General features: G+C 36.1%; 1 protein-coding gene and 1 long non-coding RNA gene across 2 annotated transcripts in view; one reads left to right on the forward strand and one right to left on the reverse strand.

Annotated features, from left to right (window-relative positions):
- LOC150105144 (uncharacterized) overlaps positions 1-3,731 on the reverse strand; it is a 90,401-nt gene extending 86,670 nt beyond the window's left edge. The window contains exon 1 of the long non-coding RNA XR_016548594.1: positions 3,700-3,731. This is a non-coding gene — a long non-coding RNA (uncharacterized LOC150105144). The remainder of the gene's footprint in view (positions 1-3,699) is intronic.
- The window catches only part of LOC150105145 (rho GTPase-activating protein 1-like), a 199,467-nt gene that overhangs the window by 52,432 nt on the left and 130,956 nt on the right, over positions 1-16,079 (forward strand). The window contains exon 2 of the mRNA XM_090396180.1: positions 3,913-4,023. Coding sequence (XP_090252306.1) covers positions 3,913-4,023 — 111 coding nt within the window. The remainder of the gene's footprint in view (positions 1-3,912; positions 4,024-16,079) is intronic.

Here is a 16,079-nt window from a genome sequence, read left to right on the forward strand (position 1 = left end):
TTGGTTTTGCTCCTTTTCCATTTCTCATACCATATATCCACACAATAACACTGTAAGTCTTTCTTTGGACATTTTGCCCCTGGTACACTTTTTTCCCTTAACCATGAGTGATTTTGTTGTTAATGCCACAAAAAACAATCCTGTTTCGTCCGCATTGTAAATGTTTTTAGGTTCATATGGTGAAATCAATTCTAGCAGTTTTGGTTTCCACTCACTCACTACACTTTCATCCACATCTTTAGTTCCCTACAGACTTCATTCCTTTGTTGGATAGTTTTAAGCTTCGATAGCTTAAAACTATCCAACCATCCTGTAGACGCCTTAAACTGATCATTCCCGAGAGATTTGACTACTGCGAGAGGGACTGGAATTTAGATGGACTGGAAGAGTCAGTTTGGAATGCATCTGTTGTGATGGTAACAAGAAAGCATCAAAGGGAAGGCCAAGAAAGTCCTTTAAGGAAGATATGAAAAAAACAACAAAACAATGGTGCTATGAAAAGGGATGCCAAAGATAAATAGAAGAGCGGCAGATCATAGGATCAACTAGAATTAAACTGCTGGAAAGAAGAATATGATGAATGGTACATCTGGTTTTTACAACATCATTAAGACCATAGAATAGAATTGGGAAAGGGGGGAGGGAAGGAGATTAATCCATAGATTTAAATCTGAGAGATTTTTCAAAATAGAGAGGTTGCTAAAGTCTTAGAAATTATACACTGTGTTGTCAAAATTGTCTGGACAGCAACTGTTGGTGTTTCCTGTTACCACACATTGCTATCAATACGAGGTTGGGTCTCCTTTTGCTGCTAATACAGCCATTATCCTTTGGGATAGGCTCCACTACGTTCTGGTAAACTGCTTCTGCAATTCATTTCCGTTCCTCCTGTAGTGGGGCAAACAGCTGATGAGTGTTATTTGGGTGAGTAGGTCTGGCACACAACCTTTGCTGCAGCGTATCCCAGAGGTATTCATTAGGGTTGGGGCTTTGGGCTGGCCAGTTTAATTTTTCCATTTCCATGTCTTCAAACCATGGAGCTAGGTCCCTTGTTTTGTGAGCAGGTGCGTTATTGTGCTGATATAGGAAAGGGCCTATTCCAAACTGTTGCCACAGTGTTGGAAGAAACAGAATTGTCCAGAATGTCATTGTAGGCATCATCATTTAATGATCCAGACACACAGAAATGAATGGTCCTAGTCCAAACCAGGAAAAACAGCCCCAGACCATTATGCCATTGCCTCCAGATTTCATATTCCATGGTCAATACAAGCCATTCCTGTAAGTATCGTTAACCTGATATCTGCCAGGTCTAGACACATCCATTGGATTGCCGGACTGTATACCACAATTCATCGTGCCACAGGACCTCTTCATTGATCCATAGTTCAACAATGGTGTTGTATGCTGATTCCAGATGGTGCTGGGCATTGACAGGTGTAATTAAGGGCTTGTGAGCATGACCATGAAATGCAAGGGCAAACACCTCCCCGTGAATAGCTCTAGCATTGGCATCCGTTCTAGAGCTCATGCAGAAGTCATTTGTGAGTTGTTAAGGGTGACTGACAATTTACTGTGACAACATGCTTGAGAGCTTGCCAGTCCTGATTTCTCAGTTTCTTCAGCCTACCAGTTTGGGGGAGGGAGTTTGGTGGTTCCATCACATTTCCACTTCATGATAACATCGCTAACACTAGAACGGGACACATACAATGTGACGCAAATCTCTCAGACTGAACTTGTGGGCTCCAACCATCATACCATGTTTGAATGGACTCATTTCTTTTCATCCATTCATCCTGATGGCAAAGACTGTCTACATTGCTAATTCCCACATGTCTATGCATATATAGTGTTGTAGACATGTATCTGCATCACACGGGCGAGGCAACATAGAGCTATGGGAATGTCCGGACACTCTTGGCAACATAGTGTATTAATCTTAACAAAAATTATTCATTCATATCCAGAAAAGTTTTGCACAGTTAGAAAAATTTAGTTATTCAGTTTTGTTAGCTGTACAAGTTTCAGTGTTGTGCATGCAGGTGCAGCATACAATTTGTATGTAGTAGAAGTATACGAATATTTTGTGGTTGCTATCAGCCTATAAGAAGCAAGCTTTCATTTTTCCATTATGCATGTATGCACATGCTTTAATCCACATGCTAGATCAACATTCATCTCTGCAAAAAACCTAATTAGATTTTTTAAATTATATTCGTTTCTGTTAAATTTAGAAAGGAAATGATTGATAGGAAAAATTTCAGAAATCTACATAAAATATCTTTAATCATATATTTTATCTTTTTAATTTTCATTATATATACATACATACATCTTCAAGGCCCACCTTTCCTAATTGGGTTGTGGGGACAGCAGCTGCAAAAGGAACTTCCAGTGGTCACAATCCTCCGCCACCAAGCTCAGGTGTTCTGGTGGGATTCCAAGGTTTTGGATATAATCTATCCAGCAAGTCCTTGGCCTTCCACGTGGCCTCCCACGTGGAAGGCAAAGAGGGCCTGCTGAGGGAGCCTCTCTTGTGGCATTCTGACCAGGTGCCCGTACCAACGTAACTGTGATCTCTCAACATGGAGAAGCAGCGGTTGAGTATTGAGATTTTCCCGAATTGCAGAGCTTCTGACTCTGTCGAGTCTTGTCAGTCCCACAACCCCTCGAAGGAACCTCTTTTCAGCTGCTTGGATTTGTGTCCGCATTCTTTCGGTCGTTACCCAACTCTCATGACCATAAGTGAGGATGGGGACATAGACTGTATTGAAGACAGCCAGCTTTGCCTTCTGGCTTAACTCCCGCTTCAATACTACCGAACGGCCACGCTCCCGCAATATTGTGCTTGCTGAGCCAATTCGAGTATCTAGCTCTACGTCCCACTTTCCATCACTCATGAATATGGACCCAAGGTATAACTTCTCCACCTGCCTCAGTGGGACTCCACTCACATGTAGAGTGTACTGAGATGGTTGTCTTGAGACCACAAATGTTTCAGTTTTGGCCACACTGATCTTCATTCCAGCTTCTGCACAAATAGCTACAAACCTATCCAGGGTCCGCTGGAGGTCATCTGTGGAAGAGCTAAGCAGAACTAGGTCATCTGCAAAAAGCAGATGTTCAGTGCTGCATCTACCAATTCTGACACACTCACTGCCTTGGCTGCGCCTATCAATCCAGTCCATAAATGAAATTTTCATTATTTGTATGTAAAATCTAATCTCAATTTTGATCTTGCACTGTTGATTCGTGTTATCTTTTATCACCTGTTCTTCATGTATGAACTTGTAATTCCAAGATTATCTTTGTGGTTTACAAAGACTTATAAATGTCTAATAGTAATGGATTTGCTTCATGTACTTAGTGACTTAATTAATATTGACAGCTTAAGAGTGAAGCCATACAAAAAAAAAGCACATGATGATAATGATATTTATGTTATTTTTGTTGTCCATATGAGATATAAAATTTCCAGCTGAAATTTCACTTACTGATATGTGTTATGATTTTTTTTTAATAGTAATCTTATTCAGAAGAGATTAAACTATGTATAACTACAAGTCTTTAAAAAGTGGAGATAATCATCTATAGAAAAAGAATCAAAATGTTACATTAAAGTTAATTTTGGATTAATATTTGAAATTTTTATGGTGTTAAATTATGATGACAGTTTACTATTTGCTGTTAACTTACCTCCAGATCATATCCAGCTGCATCCAAATATAGTATATTGTTAAGACTGTATATGGCTTAAAACTGACAAATGTTTCTTTTAAGAGAAGTGCCCAGCCTATTTCTCAGTCATCTACATTGTGTTATCAGCTGTTTCCATAGTGTCTTATCTTATTATTGTTCATGTTATAGGTAATATTTTTTTCCTTACTACTTGTTTATTCTTTTCAGCAGGAGAGTCAACTAGATCTTCAAACAGTGATAGTGTTCCTGGTGATCACAGCTGTGACTTTGAACCAGCATTAGAGTTTGACGATACTGAACTAGTGCAAGCTGCTGAAGCAGGCAAGTTATTTCATTGTATATCTAGAAATGACTAGAAATGCCTATTTCTTGTAATTATTTGTCGTCATCATCATCATTATCTTCAAGTCGTGCACATGATGCTATGATGGCAGTGTAGTTAATACTATTACAAATTTTTGCTCATAACTTTCTTTTAAATCATTATGTTATTAAGTTTTTAATTTGATCTGCACTTAGAAGATTTGTCTTAACTCTTATCAATCCATTTATACCTTAGTCTCCTCTGCATCTTTTTTTCTGGAATAGAGATATCTGCTTTGTTCTGCTTACATGACATCACTACTTCAGATTTAGTTAGTATTATTAATAAGGAAAATTAATCATTAATAATAATAACAAAAACAATTATTATGGGCTCCTCCATCGAGTCAGAAGGTTCACTGCAGAAGATCCACGCTAACCATTATTCACACAATACCAATCATATCTTTCCTTAAAATCATTTACTGTTAGAATACTCAAAACTATTCTGACAGTCCATTCCAGTCATTCATTACTCATCATTAACATCAATTTCCCGATCTATATGAGCACTATATGATTAAGTTTACATCATTTCTTTAATTTGTACATTAATAATATAGCAGAAGATTTGAAGAGGGGCATTCAGTTATTTGCTGATGATGCAAAACTAGGGAGGACAATAGTTGATAATATAGGTGATGTAGATATCTTACAGGTTAATTTAAATAAATTGGAAATGTGGGCAAAGGGTTGTCAATGCAACATTGTAAGGTAAGGCACTTCAGAGGGAAAAGATTACACATTTTGTATCATATTGATTTTGCTGGTTTACAGGAAATTGATGAGGCTAGGGATCTGAGGGTGATGGTTGATAGAGATTTGAAATTCAAAGAACATATTGCAAGAATTGACAAAATAGCTAAGAGGATTACTTGGATGCTGAAGAACACATTGACAATTAAAGATAGAGAGGTTATTATTATCCCTTTTTATAAGGTTATGATTCGGTCATATGTTGACTACTGTGCACAGATTTGGTCACTTGTGTTTCTTGGGGATCAGGAGGTGATGGAGAGGATTCAGAGATAAGTGATACAATTTGAAATCCTCTGTACACTCTCATATCTTGAACCAACATGAAGTTATCACTATCAATAATGACGTAGTCAGTGAGACTTTTCTTATTTCTTGTGTCTTCTCTAACTTGTGCACATCTTTATATTGGAACATGGTGTTAGTAATGACTAGTCCATGTCCTGAGCAAAAATCCAGCATGTATTTACCATTATTAGTAGCTGTGCTCTTTTCTCCCAGTTTTCATAAAATATTCCTATATGCCTGTTGGGATTCATTCCTTACTCTGCTGTTTAAATCTCTAACAAGGACCACTTTTTCCACTTTATGTTAGCTTCCTGTTCTAATGACGAAAAATTCTTCCACTTCTTCCTTAGAAGAGCCTGCTGTGAGACCATAGGTACAAATAAGTTTTTTCATTGTCCATTTCCCCATTTTGAAGTTTGACTACTTCACTTTAATTGAAACTGCCTTTCAATCAAGTTTATCTTCATGTTTGGTGTTGAAAGCTATCACTATTCCTTCTCCTTGATCATTATTGTCCGAATATAACATCCTGTACTTATTAGTTGGTAAGATCTCACCTGTTTTTTTTTTCTTCTTTGTCTCAATAATTCCATTTATGTCCATGTGGTACTTTTCCAATTCTTCTGCAAGTTCGATTTTCTTTCTATTAATACTCCTTATTTTGATGGTTCCTATCTTCAGTTCTTCTGACATTGGGTTTACTCTTCTTCTAGATATTGAGTTGGAGCTTGTTTCAGACTTTTTACTGTTCTCCTGGGTTCCCTGATGACAACAGCAGGGGCTTTGTTTAACCAGGAGATGCCCCAACTGGCAAGAAATCTCATGATGTTTTATCATCATATGCATTTTTGGTTTAAGCCAATAGAGAGTACAATTTGTTCGGCTAAGTCCCAAATCCAGCCCATCCTCATTTGTACTTAGCTAGTAGATAACCTGTTAGTATCTACTAGATATCTACAACATGAAAAGAAAATATAATTTTTATTAAACAAACTATTAGGTGTCAGCAAATGCAGGATCCAATTAAGATCATTTTGCTGCGCCCTTTGATTTAAGATAATTGGTTACCTGGAATATATGCTATTAAACAATATTAAAGATTAAATATATTTATTGACTATATATAAAGATTAAATATATTTATTGACTATTTTGTTTTACAAAAACAAAATAACTATAAAAGAAAAGTCTCATTGACTATGTTATTATTGATAGTGATGTTTTCTCCCTGGTTCAGGACACCAGAGTGTACAGAGGATTTGTAATTGGAAGTGATCACTATTTAGTCTTGAGCAGGATAAAATTGAATTTCATATTGAAAAGAATAACATGTAAGAAAGTTTTAAAGCGAATAAAAGTTGAGGAGCTCTCAGATGTGAACTGTACACTAAAATACACAAAGATTATTGAAGAAAAAATGAAAGAGTTTGAGAACAGGAATCAAACCTTGGAGATTCAGTGGCAAGCCTTGAAGAAAGCACTGATTGATTCAGCTAGAGAGGTCATGTGGTGAAGTTGTCTGCAAGGATAGAAAAATTAGAACTCCATGATGGACACAGGAAGTTAAAGAGGCAGGGAAGGAAAAGAAGAAATCAAATCAAAAATTCCTGTCAAATAAGTCAGCTTGTGCTCTTAGAGAATACAGGGACAAATGCAAGAATACTAAACAGTGTGTAAAACTAGCTAAAAGAAAATCATGGGAGGACTTTGGCAAGAATATAGAAAATAAATATCAAGAAGGCGGAAAAATATTCTGGAGGTTGTTGAAAAAGCTTAGAAATGGAGGAAAGAAAAGAGTTAGAGATGATAAAGGTGACATGAAAACGGAAGAAAAAGATATCCTTGAAGTATGGAGTAATTACTTCGAAAAACTGCTAAATGAAACAGACAGTGATGACAGTACAGTGGTAAAAACACTGACCAGGCATGCACTCAGGAATACATATCCATACTTGAAGTAGAAAAAACCATCAAAGGCTTGAAATGTGGAAAGGCAGCAGGAGTAGATGATATTCGACCAGAAATGCTGAAGTATGGTGGTATAAAAATCTTACAGTGGCTGAACTGCATAGTTCAGAAAACCTGGACAGAGGGACGAATTCCCGATGATTGGAGTAGAGCTCTAATAGTACCCATATATAAAAAGGGAAATAAAACTGAATGTGAGAATTACAGAGGTGTTTCCCTCCTGAGTTTTCCTGGCAAGATCTATGCAAGTATACTTGAGAAACGGTTGAGAAGAATTGTGGAAGAAAAGGTGGATGAAGAACAAGCTGGATTCAGGCCAAATAGAGGCTGTCAGGATCAGATCTTCACTTTACGACAAATAGTCGAGAAAGCATGGGAATATAACAATGATCTGTATTTAAGTTTTGTCGATTTGGAAAAGGCATATGACAAGATACCAAGAGAGAAGCTATTCAATACGCTACAGTTATATGGTGTCAATTGGGCATTATATCAAGCAATACTTAGTCTTTATTTGAGTTGTAAGTCAGCAGTTAGAATTGAAGTACAGGAAGATGGTTTAATGTTAAATCTGGTGTGAGACAAGGATGTACATTATCCCATCTATTCATTATCTATATGGATCACATTATGAAGGAAAGTGGTATTAAACATGATATCAAAATTGGAGATATTAATGTCAGCTCTTTGCTCTATGCGGATGATGTTATACTTCTAAATAAATCTGCTACGAGTCTGCAAGATTCTCTGAGTAAATTGAATAACTGTTGTAATAGATATGGTATGAAGGTCAGCAATAAAAAGACAATGAAATTAGGCAGAAGCATTGAAAATGTCAACTGTGTTGTGAACGGGGAACCTGTGGAACAAGTGAAACATTTCAGCTACTTAGGCACGTTTTTTGTGAAGATGGTAAATTAAATATAGAAATAGACAACATAATCAGCAAAGCTGGTATGGTGGGAAGTCAATTGAATAAATTCATATGGAATAAGAGAGAAATTAGTCGGAACACTAAATTAGCTGTATACAAGACAGTGTTCAAACCAGTTTTAACTTATGGATCTGAGAGCTGGGTCAGAAGTAAAACACTTGACCAAAGCCTAGAGACAGCAGATATGAGAGTCCTGAGAAAGATTATAGGCATGAACAGATGGCATGAATGGCAATATCATGTTAAAAACGAGGATATTAGGAAAGAACTTGACATTGTCAGCATCCAGGAATGCGTTAGCTGAGCTAATCTCAGGTGGTATGGTCACTTAAACAGAATGGGCGAAGAAAGATTAGCAAAACAAGTGTTCTCTGCCAGGTTGGCAGCAAAACGACCCAGAGGAAGACCAAGATATAGGTGGATTGATACGGTACAAAGTGCCTTAAATGATAAAAATATAAGATCTGATAATGTTGGAGTCTTGACAAGTAACAGATTGATTTGGAGGAAAATTGTAGATAGGAAGTTAGTAACGATGTAATTTTTTTTCATGTAGTACTATCATATCCTGTACACCCCTTGAGGGTACATGGCAGGAATTTGATGATGATGTATTTTGCTATAAAGCAAAATATTCCAAAACTCCATTAAATTTAAAATACCTCACTTTGGGGCACAATTTGGCATATAATCGGCTTAATGCTGGCCAAGTGAAATATTGCGGTAACTATGTGCGGATTTTTCAGGAATTGGCATCATCATCATGGTGTAGGTGAAAATAGAAACATATGAAATTATTCGCATATGAAAATAAAAAAAAAACTTTTTAGAGAAGAATACTTTGAATCAGAACAAGTAGAGGGCATCAGGGATCATATTTTCACTTTCAGGAAAATAGTTGAGAAATCATGGGAATATATCAAGATGTGTTCCATGATTTCAATTTCAATCTTATCATATGCTTTTTCAAGATCATGATTCCAATGATCTTGAAATCAATGATCTATGGTGCGAAGAAAAACCTGTTCAAAACACTAGAATTATATTGTGTAAATGGATATTTTATAGAGCAGTATGTAGTGTATATTTGAATTATCAGTAGCTAGAATTGAAGAAAGTAGAGGAAGATGGTTTAATATTAAATTAGGTGTGAGACAAGTGTGCCCATTATATCCACTGTTATTCATCATCTATATGGATCACATGAAGGAAAGTGGTATCACAAAACTGGAAAGTGATATTCAGCTGAGATATTCAATTCAAATGAGGATATTGGGAAGGTACTTGCTACTGTTAGCATTCAGGAATGTGTGAGCAGAGCTAATTTTAGTTGGCTATGGACTTTAAACAGAGGAAAGATTAGCGAAACAGGGGTTTCATACCATAAAATCATGAAAATAACTATAGGAAGGACCAACATTTTGGTGGACTGATGCAGGTAGAAGGGTCCTAGAAAATATTAAAAAAAATCTGACAATATTGAAATCCCCGATAGATAGCTGATTATTTCGATGAAAATTTTTTTTAAAAAAGATAAGATCTGGAAAAGAGAAACTTGAACTAGCACATTGTTCATGAAGGAAGAATTTGGGAAGATGGAAAGAAATACAGAGGTTTCATCTGCCTGACCCGACAGTTTTTATTGGAATAGTTGTCGCTAAAGTACAGGAAGATAGCAGTAAAATGTCTTGTTCTAACAAAATCAGTATGTTATGACTCTTTCTGACAAATGGAATATCTTGTTCAGCATTATTGTATATCATTCTGCTTCAACAAAACAAATGTAGAAAGAATTCCATGTAGAAGGTATTTATGTCAAATACACAGTCACGGAGATTATTATGAATATACATAAAAATACATAAAAATATAACGGAAAAACTCGCGTAGAAAAATTATTTAATGGTATAATTTTTGCCCGTGTGTCACAGGCATCTTCAGTACAATTAGGCACAAAAATTAAACATTAACTGACAATTCCAAAAAGCGCCACCTAAGTAGCTGGTGTAAGATAACTAAAAAGGTCAATAACTTTCCTAAAAAAAAAAAAAAAAAAAAAAAAAAATTAATACAATAAAAAGTTAGGAAAGATTAGCTGATTTGTAAAGTACTATCTCCCATAAAGGGGACAGACGTAAGCCGTCGGATCTGTTTAAGTTAGGAGAATGAAGTAGAGTTTCACATGCTTCTTTATAAAGGCGTTCCATGAGAAACTGACTTTTGTGAAGAACTCTTGTCTTTTTCCAATGAACTCTGTGTCTAGTGAAGATGGCATGTTCTGCAAGTCCAGACTTTTCAGGTTTAAAGTATTCAATATAAGATTGGTGTTCTTCTAGCCGAATGGAGGCAGATCTTCCCGTTTGTCCGAAATAACATAATCCACAAGAGCACGGAATCTGGTAGACACCTGGATGATTGAGATGTGGAAGCTTGTCCTTTGGAGAAGCGAGAAAGGTGGAGATTTTTCTAAAAGGTCGAAAGGCAACAAAAATATTCAGTGGTTTTAAAATTTTTGCTATACGTTCACTGATGCCTTGTATATAAGGGATGGTAATGCGCGTTATTTCCTCTGTGTTTGAAGAGGGAGACATATTAAATCTACTCAAAGTTCTTTTAATGAAGCAATTCTTATAGCCATTAGATAGAAAGGAAGAAGTTATATATCGTATTTCTTTCTGTAAAAGATCGTCTGTAGAACAAAAGGAGTGGGCCCGATGAACCAGTGTTTTAATAGTTCCTGCCTTTTGACTGGGATGGTGATGAGATTCCGCATGGATATAATGGCCTGTATGAGTCTTCTTTCTATAAACTGAGAAATGTAGGTTACCATCTGGTTGGCGAAGAATTAGAAGATCTAAAAAGGCTAACTGCTTATTTGATTCTACTTCTAGGGTAAACTTGATCCTAGGATGAAATGCGTTTAACTTATTGAGAAATTGTTGAAGTTCATCAGAAGAGCCATTCCATACAGCAAAAATGTCATCGACATATCTGAACCAATGAGTAGGTCTGGGAGAAATATTGTCAAAGATACGTTGTTCAAAATGTTCCATAAAGAAATTGGAGATAGCAGGAGAGAGAGGATTACCCATTGCTGTTCCTTCAATTTGTTGATATAACTTATTTTTAAAAGAAAAATAACCAGAATTTATTACAAAATCAAATAAGTTTACAATGTCTGAAGGAAATTCCTGTTGTAGTAATTCAATACTTTCCGAAAGAGGCACATTTGTAAATAAAGAAACAACATCTAAACTGATCATGATATCAGAAACGTCCAAATGAAGATCTGAAATTTTATTTTTAAAATCCAAAGTATTTTTTATATAAGTATCAGTTCTTCTAGTTGAAGAGGAGAGTAAATTAGATAAAAATTTTGAGATTTTGTAAGTTGGGCAACCTATACAATCTACGACTGGTCTTAACGGAATGCCTGGTATTTGACATAAATACCTGGTAGAAGGTATTTATGTCAAATACACAGTCACGGAGATTATTATGAAACGATCATATTAATTCTTTGTTATGGAAATTTCGTCTGTACAAAATTAACTTCTGTCGCATATGCATATTACTTAATGATTTTTCAAATTGCAAGATATGCATTCTGTATATAGTAACATAAACCAACTAAATACAGTAATACGGTAACATAAACCAACTAAAGTGTGATGGGGCTCTCAACGAAATAAAGTAAATCTTTCCATTACATTTCATTTAATTATTATATATCACACCTTCAGGGAGTCCAGACTCATCGATGGAGGGCATCAACTCTACAACTCCTCGTCTCCCCACTCCAGCAACTTTCATCATCTAACACCAGTGCCATCCACCGCCGACTACCACAACTAGGCTTTCACAGACAATCATAAACATCCATGCACATGGCGGGATTCGAACCGCAGCCTTTTGGCTGGAGAGTGGATACGCTAACTACACCACTCAGCCAACCATGCCGGCCAACCTATTTTTATCATTACTCTCATTCATTACTCTCCAAGCAAAAAATAACTATCCCTCATACCTGCATTAATCATACTCGTATGCAATTCCCATCAGCGCTAGTTCTCTCACTGCTTTTCATGTAAATAATTTTCTTTTGTATCAAACTTACATAATCCCTTTAGTAATTCATAAGTTTCTTGATTAAAAAGTTTTTTTACCTTGGCTCTGTTATACATTAAAGATGACAAGAAAGCATATACTTGGTTTTAATCCTCTACCCATCAGTGGGAGCCAGACCCAGAAGAGATACCAAGGTTGAGGTAATGCAGAAGTCATATCTCATATATGAGACTCATATCTCTCTCCTGTCTGGCTCCACCAATAAAGTATCATTTTCTTATTCACCCATTCCTGAATTCTACCTTTGAACATTTCCAATACTTAAGCACTACTCCTGAGATAGTAAGTCAGTAAATTGCTACTTCTTGGAGCATCTTTTATACAATGAAACTATCTTACTCTCATTCCCCCCCCCCTCTCTCTCTCTCTCTCTCTCTCTCTTGGAAACTTGCCAGAGCTGAGATTCAAATTGAATCCCTTCTTCAGAAATGTTGCCAGTTTTCTTGCATATCTCTTGCCATTTCTTGTAACATATGAGCCAACAGCCAACATGCCATCCAGTCCCAATGCTGTATTCATGTTGATATTATTCAGTATGCTGAGCAGCTCCAGTTCTCACATCGCCCTCTGTTACATTGGTAACTGTAATATCACCCACTTGGATGATATATGCTTTTGTAATATAATCACTTAATATCTCAACTACTTCTTTTGTTTCCACTTTCCTTATTAGCACTGATGATTACAAGTTACCCTTCTTATTCACTAATTAGGGGGGAAAAAAAAACAATAAGCTCAAGCCATTCCCATTACTGCTGAGTACAAGAAAAATACTCACTGACTGATGATCCATTGTGACTGTGTACATTAAAGAAAACAAATTATGAAATTTAATTTGGGTCTATGCAGATTGTGCCTTGATATTAACAAGCTATCCAGTATGAACGAACAGTTTTTGTTGGACATTGATATAACTGGTAGTAATTATTGTTTTAAATTAAGGGGATATAAAATCCACATTGTTTCAAAACCGAATAAGAAACTCAAAGATTGGAATCAGAGAGTTTCATGCTGAATATAGTAAACTATAAAGTATCGGCGAACACTAGCATTAGCTAATGCAAGTGACCCTAGTACGTAGTACAACCGGACAACTCGTTGCAAAGGTGGGGAAAGTTCAGATCGCTATTCTTAGGTATTTTCCATAATGTAAAAACACATTTCCTAGGAAATGTATGCTGTTATTACATTATGGAGGGAGGTCACTACCCAGACCGGTTTCAGCCTTTTTTGAGGCTTCATCAGTGAGTAGCTAGACCATAATACCAAAGCGTATGGCGAAAAGAACTTATATACTCTGGTATACGAGTTTCCAAAGAGGTGCAACCATTAAGTTACTTAATTATAAAGAACTAATAAGCTTCATTTCAGCGATATAAACAATATTTTAAATTAAGGGGATATAAAATCCACATTGTTTCAAAACCGAATAAGAAACTCAAGGATTGGAATCGGAGAGTTTCATGCTGAATATAGTAAACTATAAAGTATCGGCGAACACTAGCGTTAGCTAATGCAAGTGACCCTAGTACGTAGTACAATACCGGACAACTCGTTGCAAAGGTGGGGAAAGTTCAGATCGCTATTGTTAGGTATTTTCCATAATGTAAAAACACATTTTCTAGGAAATGTATGCTGTTATTACATTATGGAGGGAGGTCACTACCCAGACTGGTTTCAGCCTTTTTTGAGGCTTCATCAGTGAGTAGCTAGACCATAATACCAAAGTGTATGGCGAAAAGAACTTATATACTCTGCTATACGAGTTTCCAAAGAGGTGCAACCATTAAGTTACTATATAAGCAGAGTAATATTGAATAATATTTGTGTAGTTTAGTCTACAGTTCATATCTGAGAGCTGCTCACCTTTTATTCACTTTAAAACTTTCTTACATGTTATTCTTTTCAATATGAGTTTCAGTTTTATCCTGCTCAAGACGAAATGGTGATCACTTCCAATTTCAAATCCTCTGTACACTCTGGTGTCCAGCACCAGGGAGAAAACATCACTATCAACAATAACATCGTCAATGAGACTTTTCTTATTCCTTGCCTCTTCTCTCCATGCGAATTTGTGGACATTTTTATGTTGAACATTGTGTTAGTAATAATCAATCCATGTCCTGAGCAGAAATCCAACAGGTATTTGCCATTATTATTAGCTTTGCTCTTTTCTTCAAATTTTCCCAAAATATTTTTTTGTCTGACAATCATTTCCTACTCAAGTTGTAGGCATAGGTTTCTGTGGTTTAGCAATTCATAAGAAAGATTCTGGTAATTGGACCACATGTTTATTAAGAAAAATAAGAATAAAAATACCCGACAAGTTTCGTAACTTGTTTGACATACATCTTCAGGTGTCAAAGATAACTAAAAGTTTAAACACAAGAAATGAGAAATTACTTAAAATAGTTCATTCTATGCAGTTGTGGCAGTCTAACTGTTCATTAAATTAAATATCCGAATGCAGATTCAGTGCAATGCTAAGTTTGAACAATGCTGGATGCTGTCACGTTCTGTTGTTCATGTTCGCATTGTCCGAGGTCTGACTTGGGTATATTTTTTATCAATGCTGACCAAACTTGTTGTAGAATTAGTACCTGGTTTTTGTTGCATTGCATTGAAATGCTAGGCATGTTTGCAGTCTTCTTTAAATTTTCTTATATAACAATGTGAACGTGAACAACAGAACGTGACAGCATCCAGCATTGTTCAAACTTAGACAAATTTAAACAAAATTGCACTGAATCTGCATTCGGATATTTATTTTAATGAACAGTTAGACGGTCACAGCTGCATAGAATGAGCTGTTTTGAGTAATTTCTCATTTCTTGTGTTTAAACTTTTAGTTACCTTTGACCCCTGAAGATGTAAGCCAAATGACTTAAGAAAGTTGTCAGGTTTTTTTTTTATTGTTATTTTTCTTAATAAACATGTGGTCCAATTACCGGAATCTTTCTTATGAACATTTCCTACTCTGCTATTTAGATCCCCAACAAGGACCAACTTTTCCTTTTTCATTGTGTCAGTTGCTTTCTCTAAAGCCTCAAAAAATTCCTCCACTTCTACCTTAGTAGAATCTTCTGAGGGACCATAGGCACAAATAAGTCTCATTGTCCAGTTCCCCATTCTCATATTTGTCCATATCACTCTACTTGACACTGCCTACCATTCAAGAAAATTAGCCTCCTATTTAGTGTTGAATACTATGGCTTCTCCTTCTTTTCCTTGATTGTCATTGCCTGAATATAACACTTGTATTTATTGCTCAGAAATATCTCACCAGTTTTTGTCTTTTTTGTTTTAGTCACCTCTATTATGTCAATCTGGTACTTATCCAATTCCTCAGCTAACTCCATTTCTTTGCTATTCAGGCTTCTTATGTTGATAGTACCGATCTTTAACTCTGGTGATGTTGAGTTGGGGTTTGTTTTCAGATTTGTTCCAGTAGCTGACTTTTTGCTGTTTGCCGTGGTTCCCTGACGAAAACAACAGGGGCCTTGTTTAACTGAGCGATGCCCCAGCTGGCATGAAATTCTGTCATGTTGTACCATCATTTGAAAATTTGGTTTAAGCCACTAAAAATACAATTTGGTCGGCTAAATCCCAAATTGCCAGCCCATCCTCATTCGTTTACTATCCAGGTTCACTACCCAATAGTGTGCACCACAAGAAGGTGAGGATTGGACATTAGGTCAGAAGCCCTGGTTGGTTTTTCGCATTCCTTTGAAGGCTATGTGGAGGTCTCCTCTCAGTTATATAGCTTTGATCCTTAAGCACCCCATGTTGACTAGTCAACTTTATGAAAATTTTAAATATTGAATAAGTTCATAACTTTGTATATTTTCACTCATTTTATTGAAACTTTGTTTAAAAAACTTGAAAACCCTTTTTGACAATGGCATGAGTTGAATCATGCAAAGAAAAATCAAATGCATAA

Source organism: Typopeltis vanoorti, chromosome 7 (assembly GCF_054136105.1).
Source record: "Typopeltis vanoorti isolate ZY-2024b chromosome 7, IOZ_Tvanoo_1.0, whole genome shotgun sequence".
NCBI lineage: Eukaryota > Metazoa > Arthropoda > Arachnida > Uropygi > Thelyphonidae > Typopeltis > Typopeltis vanoorti.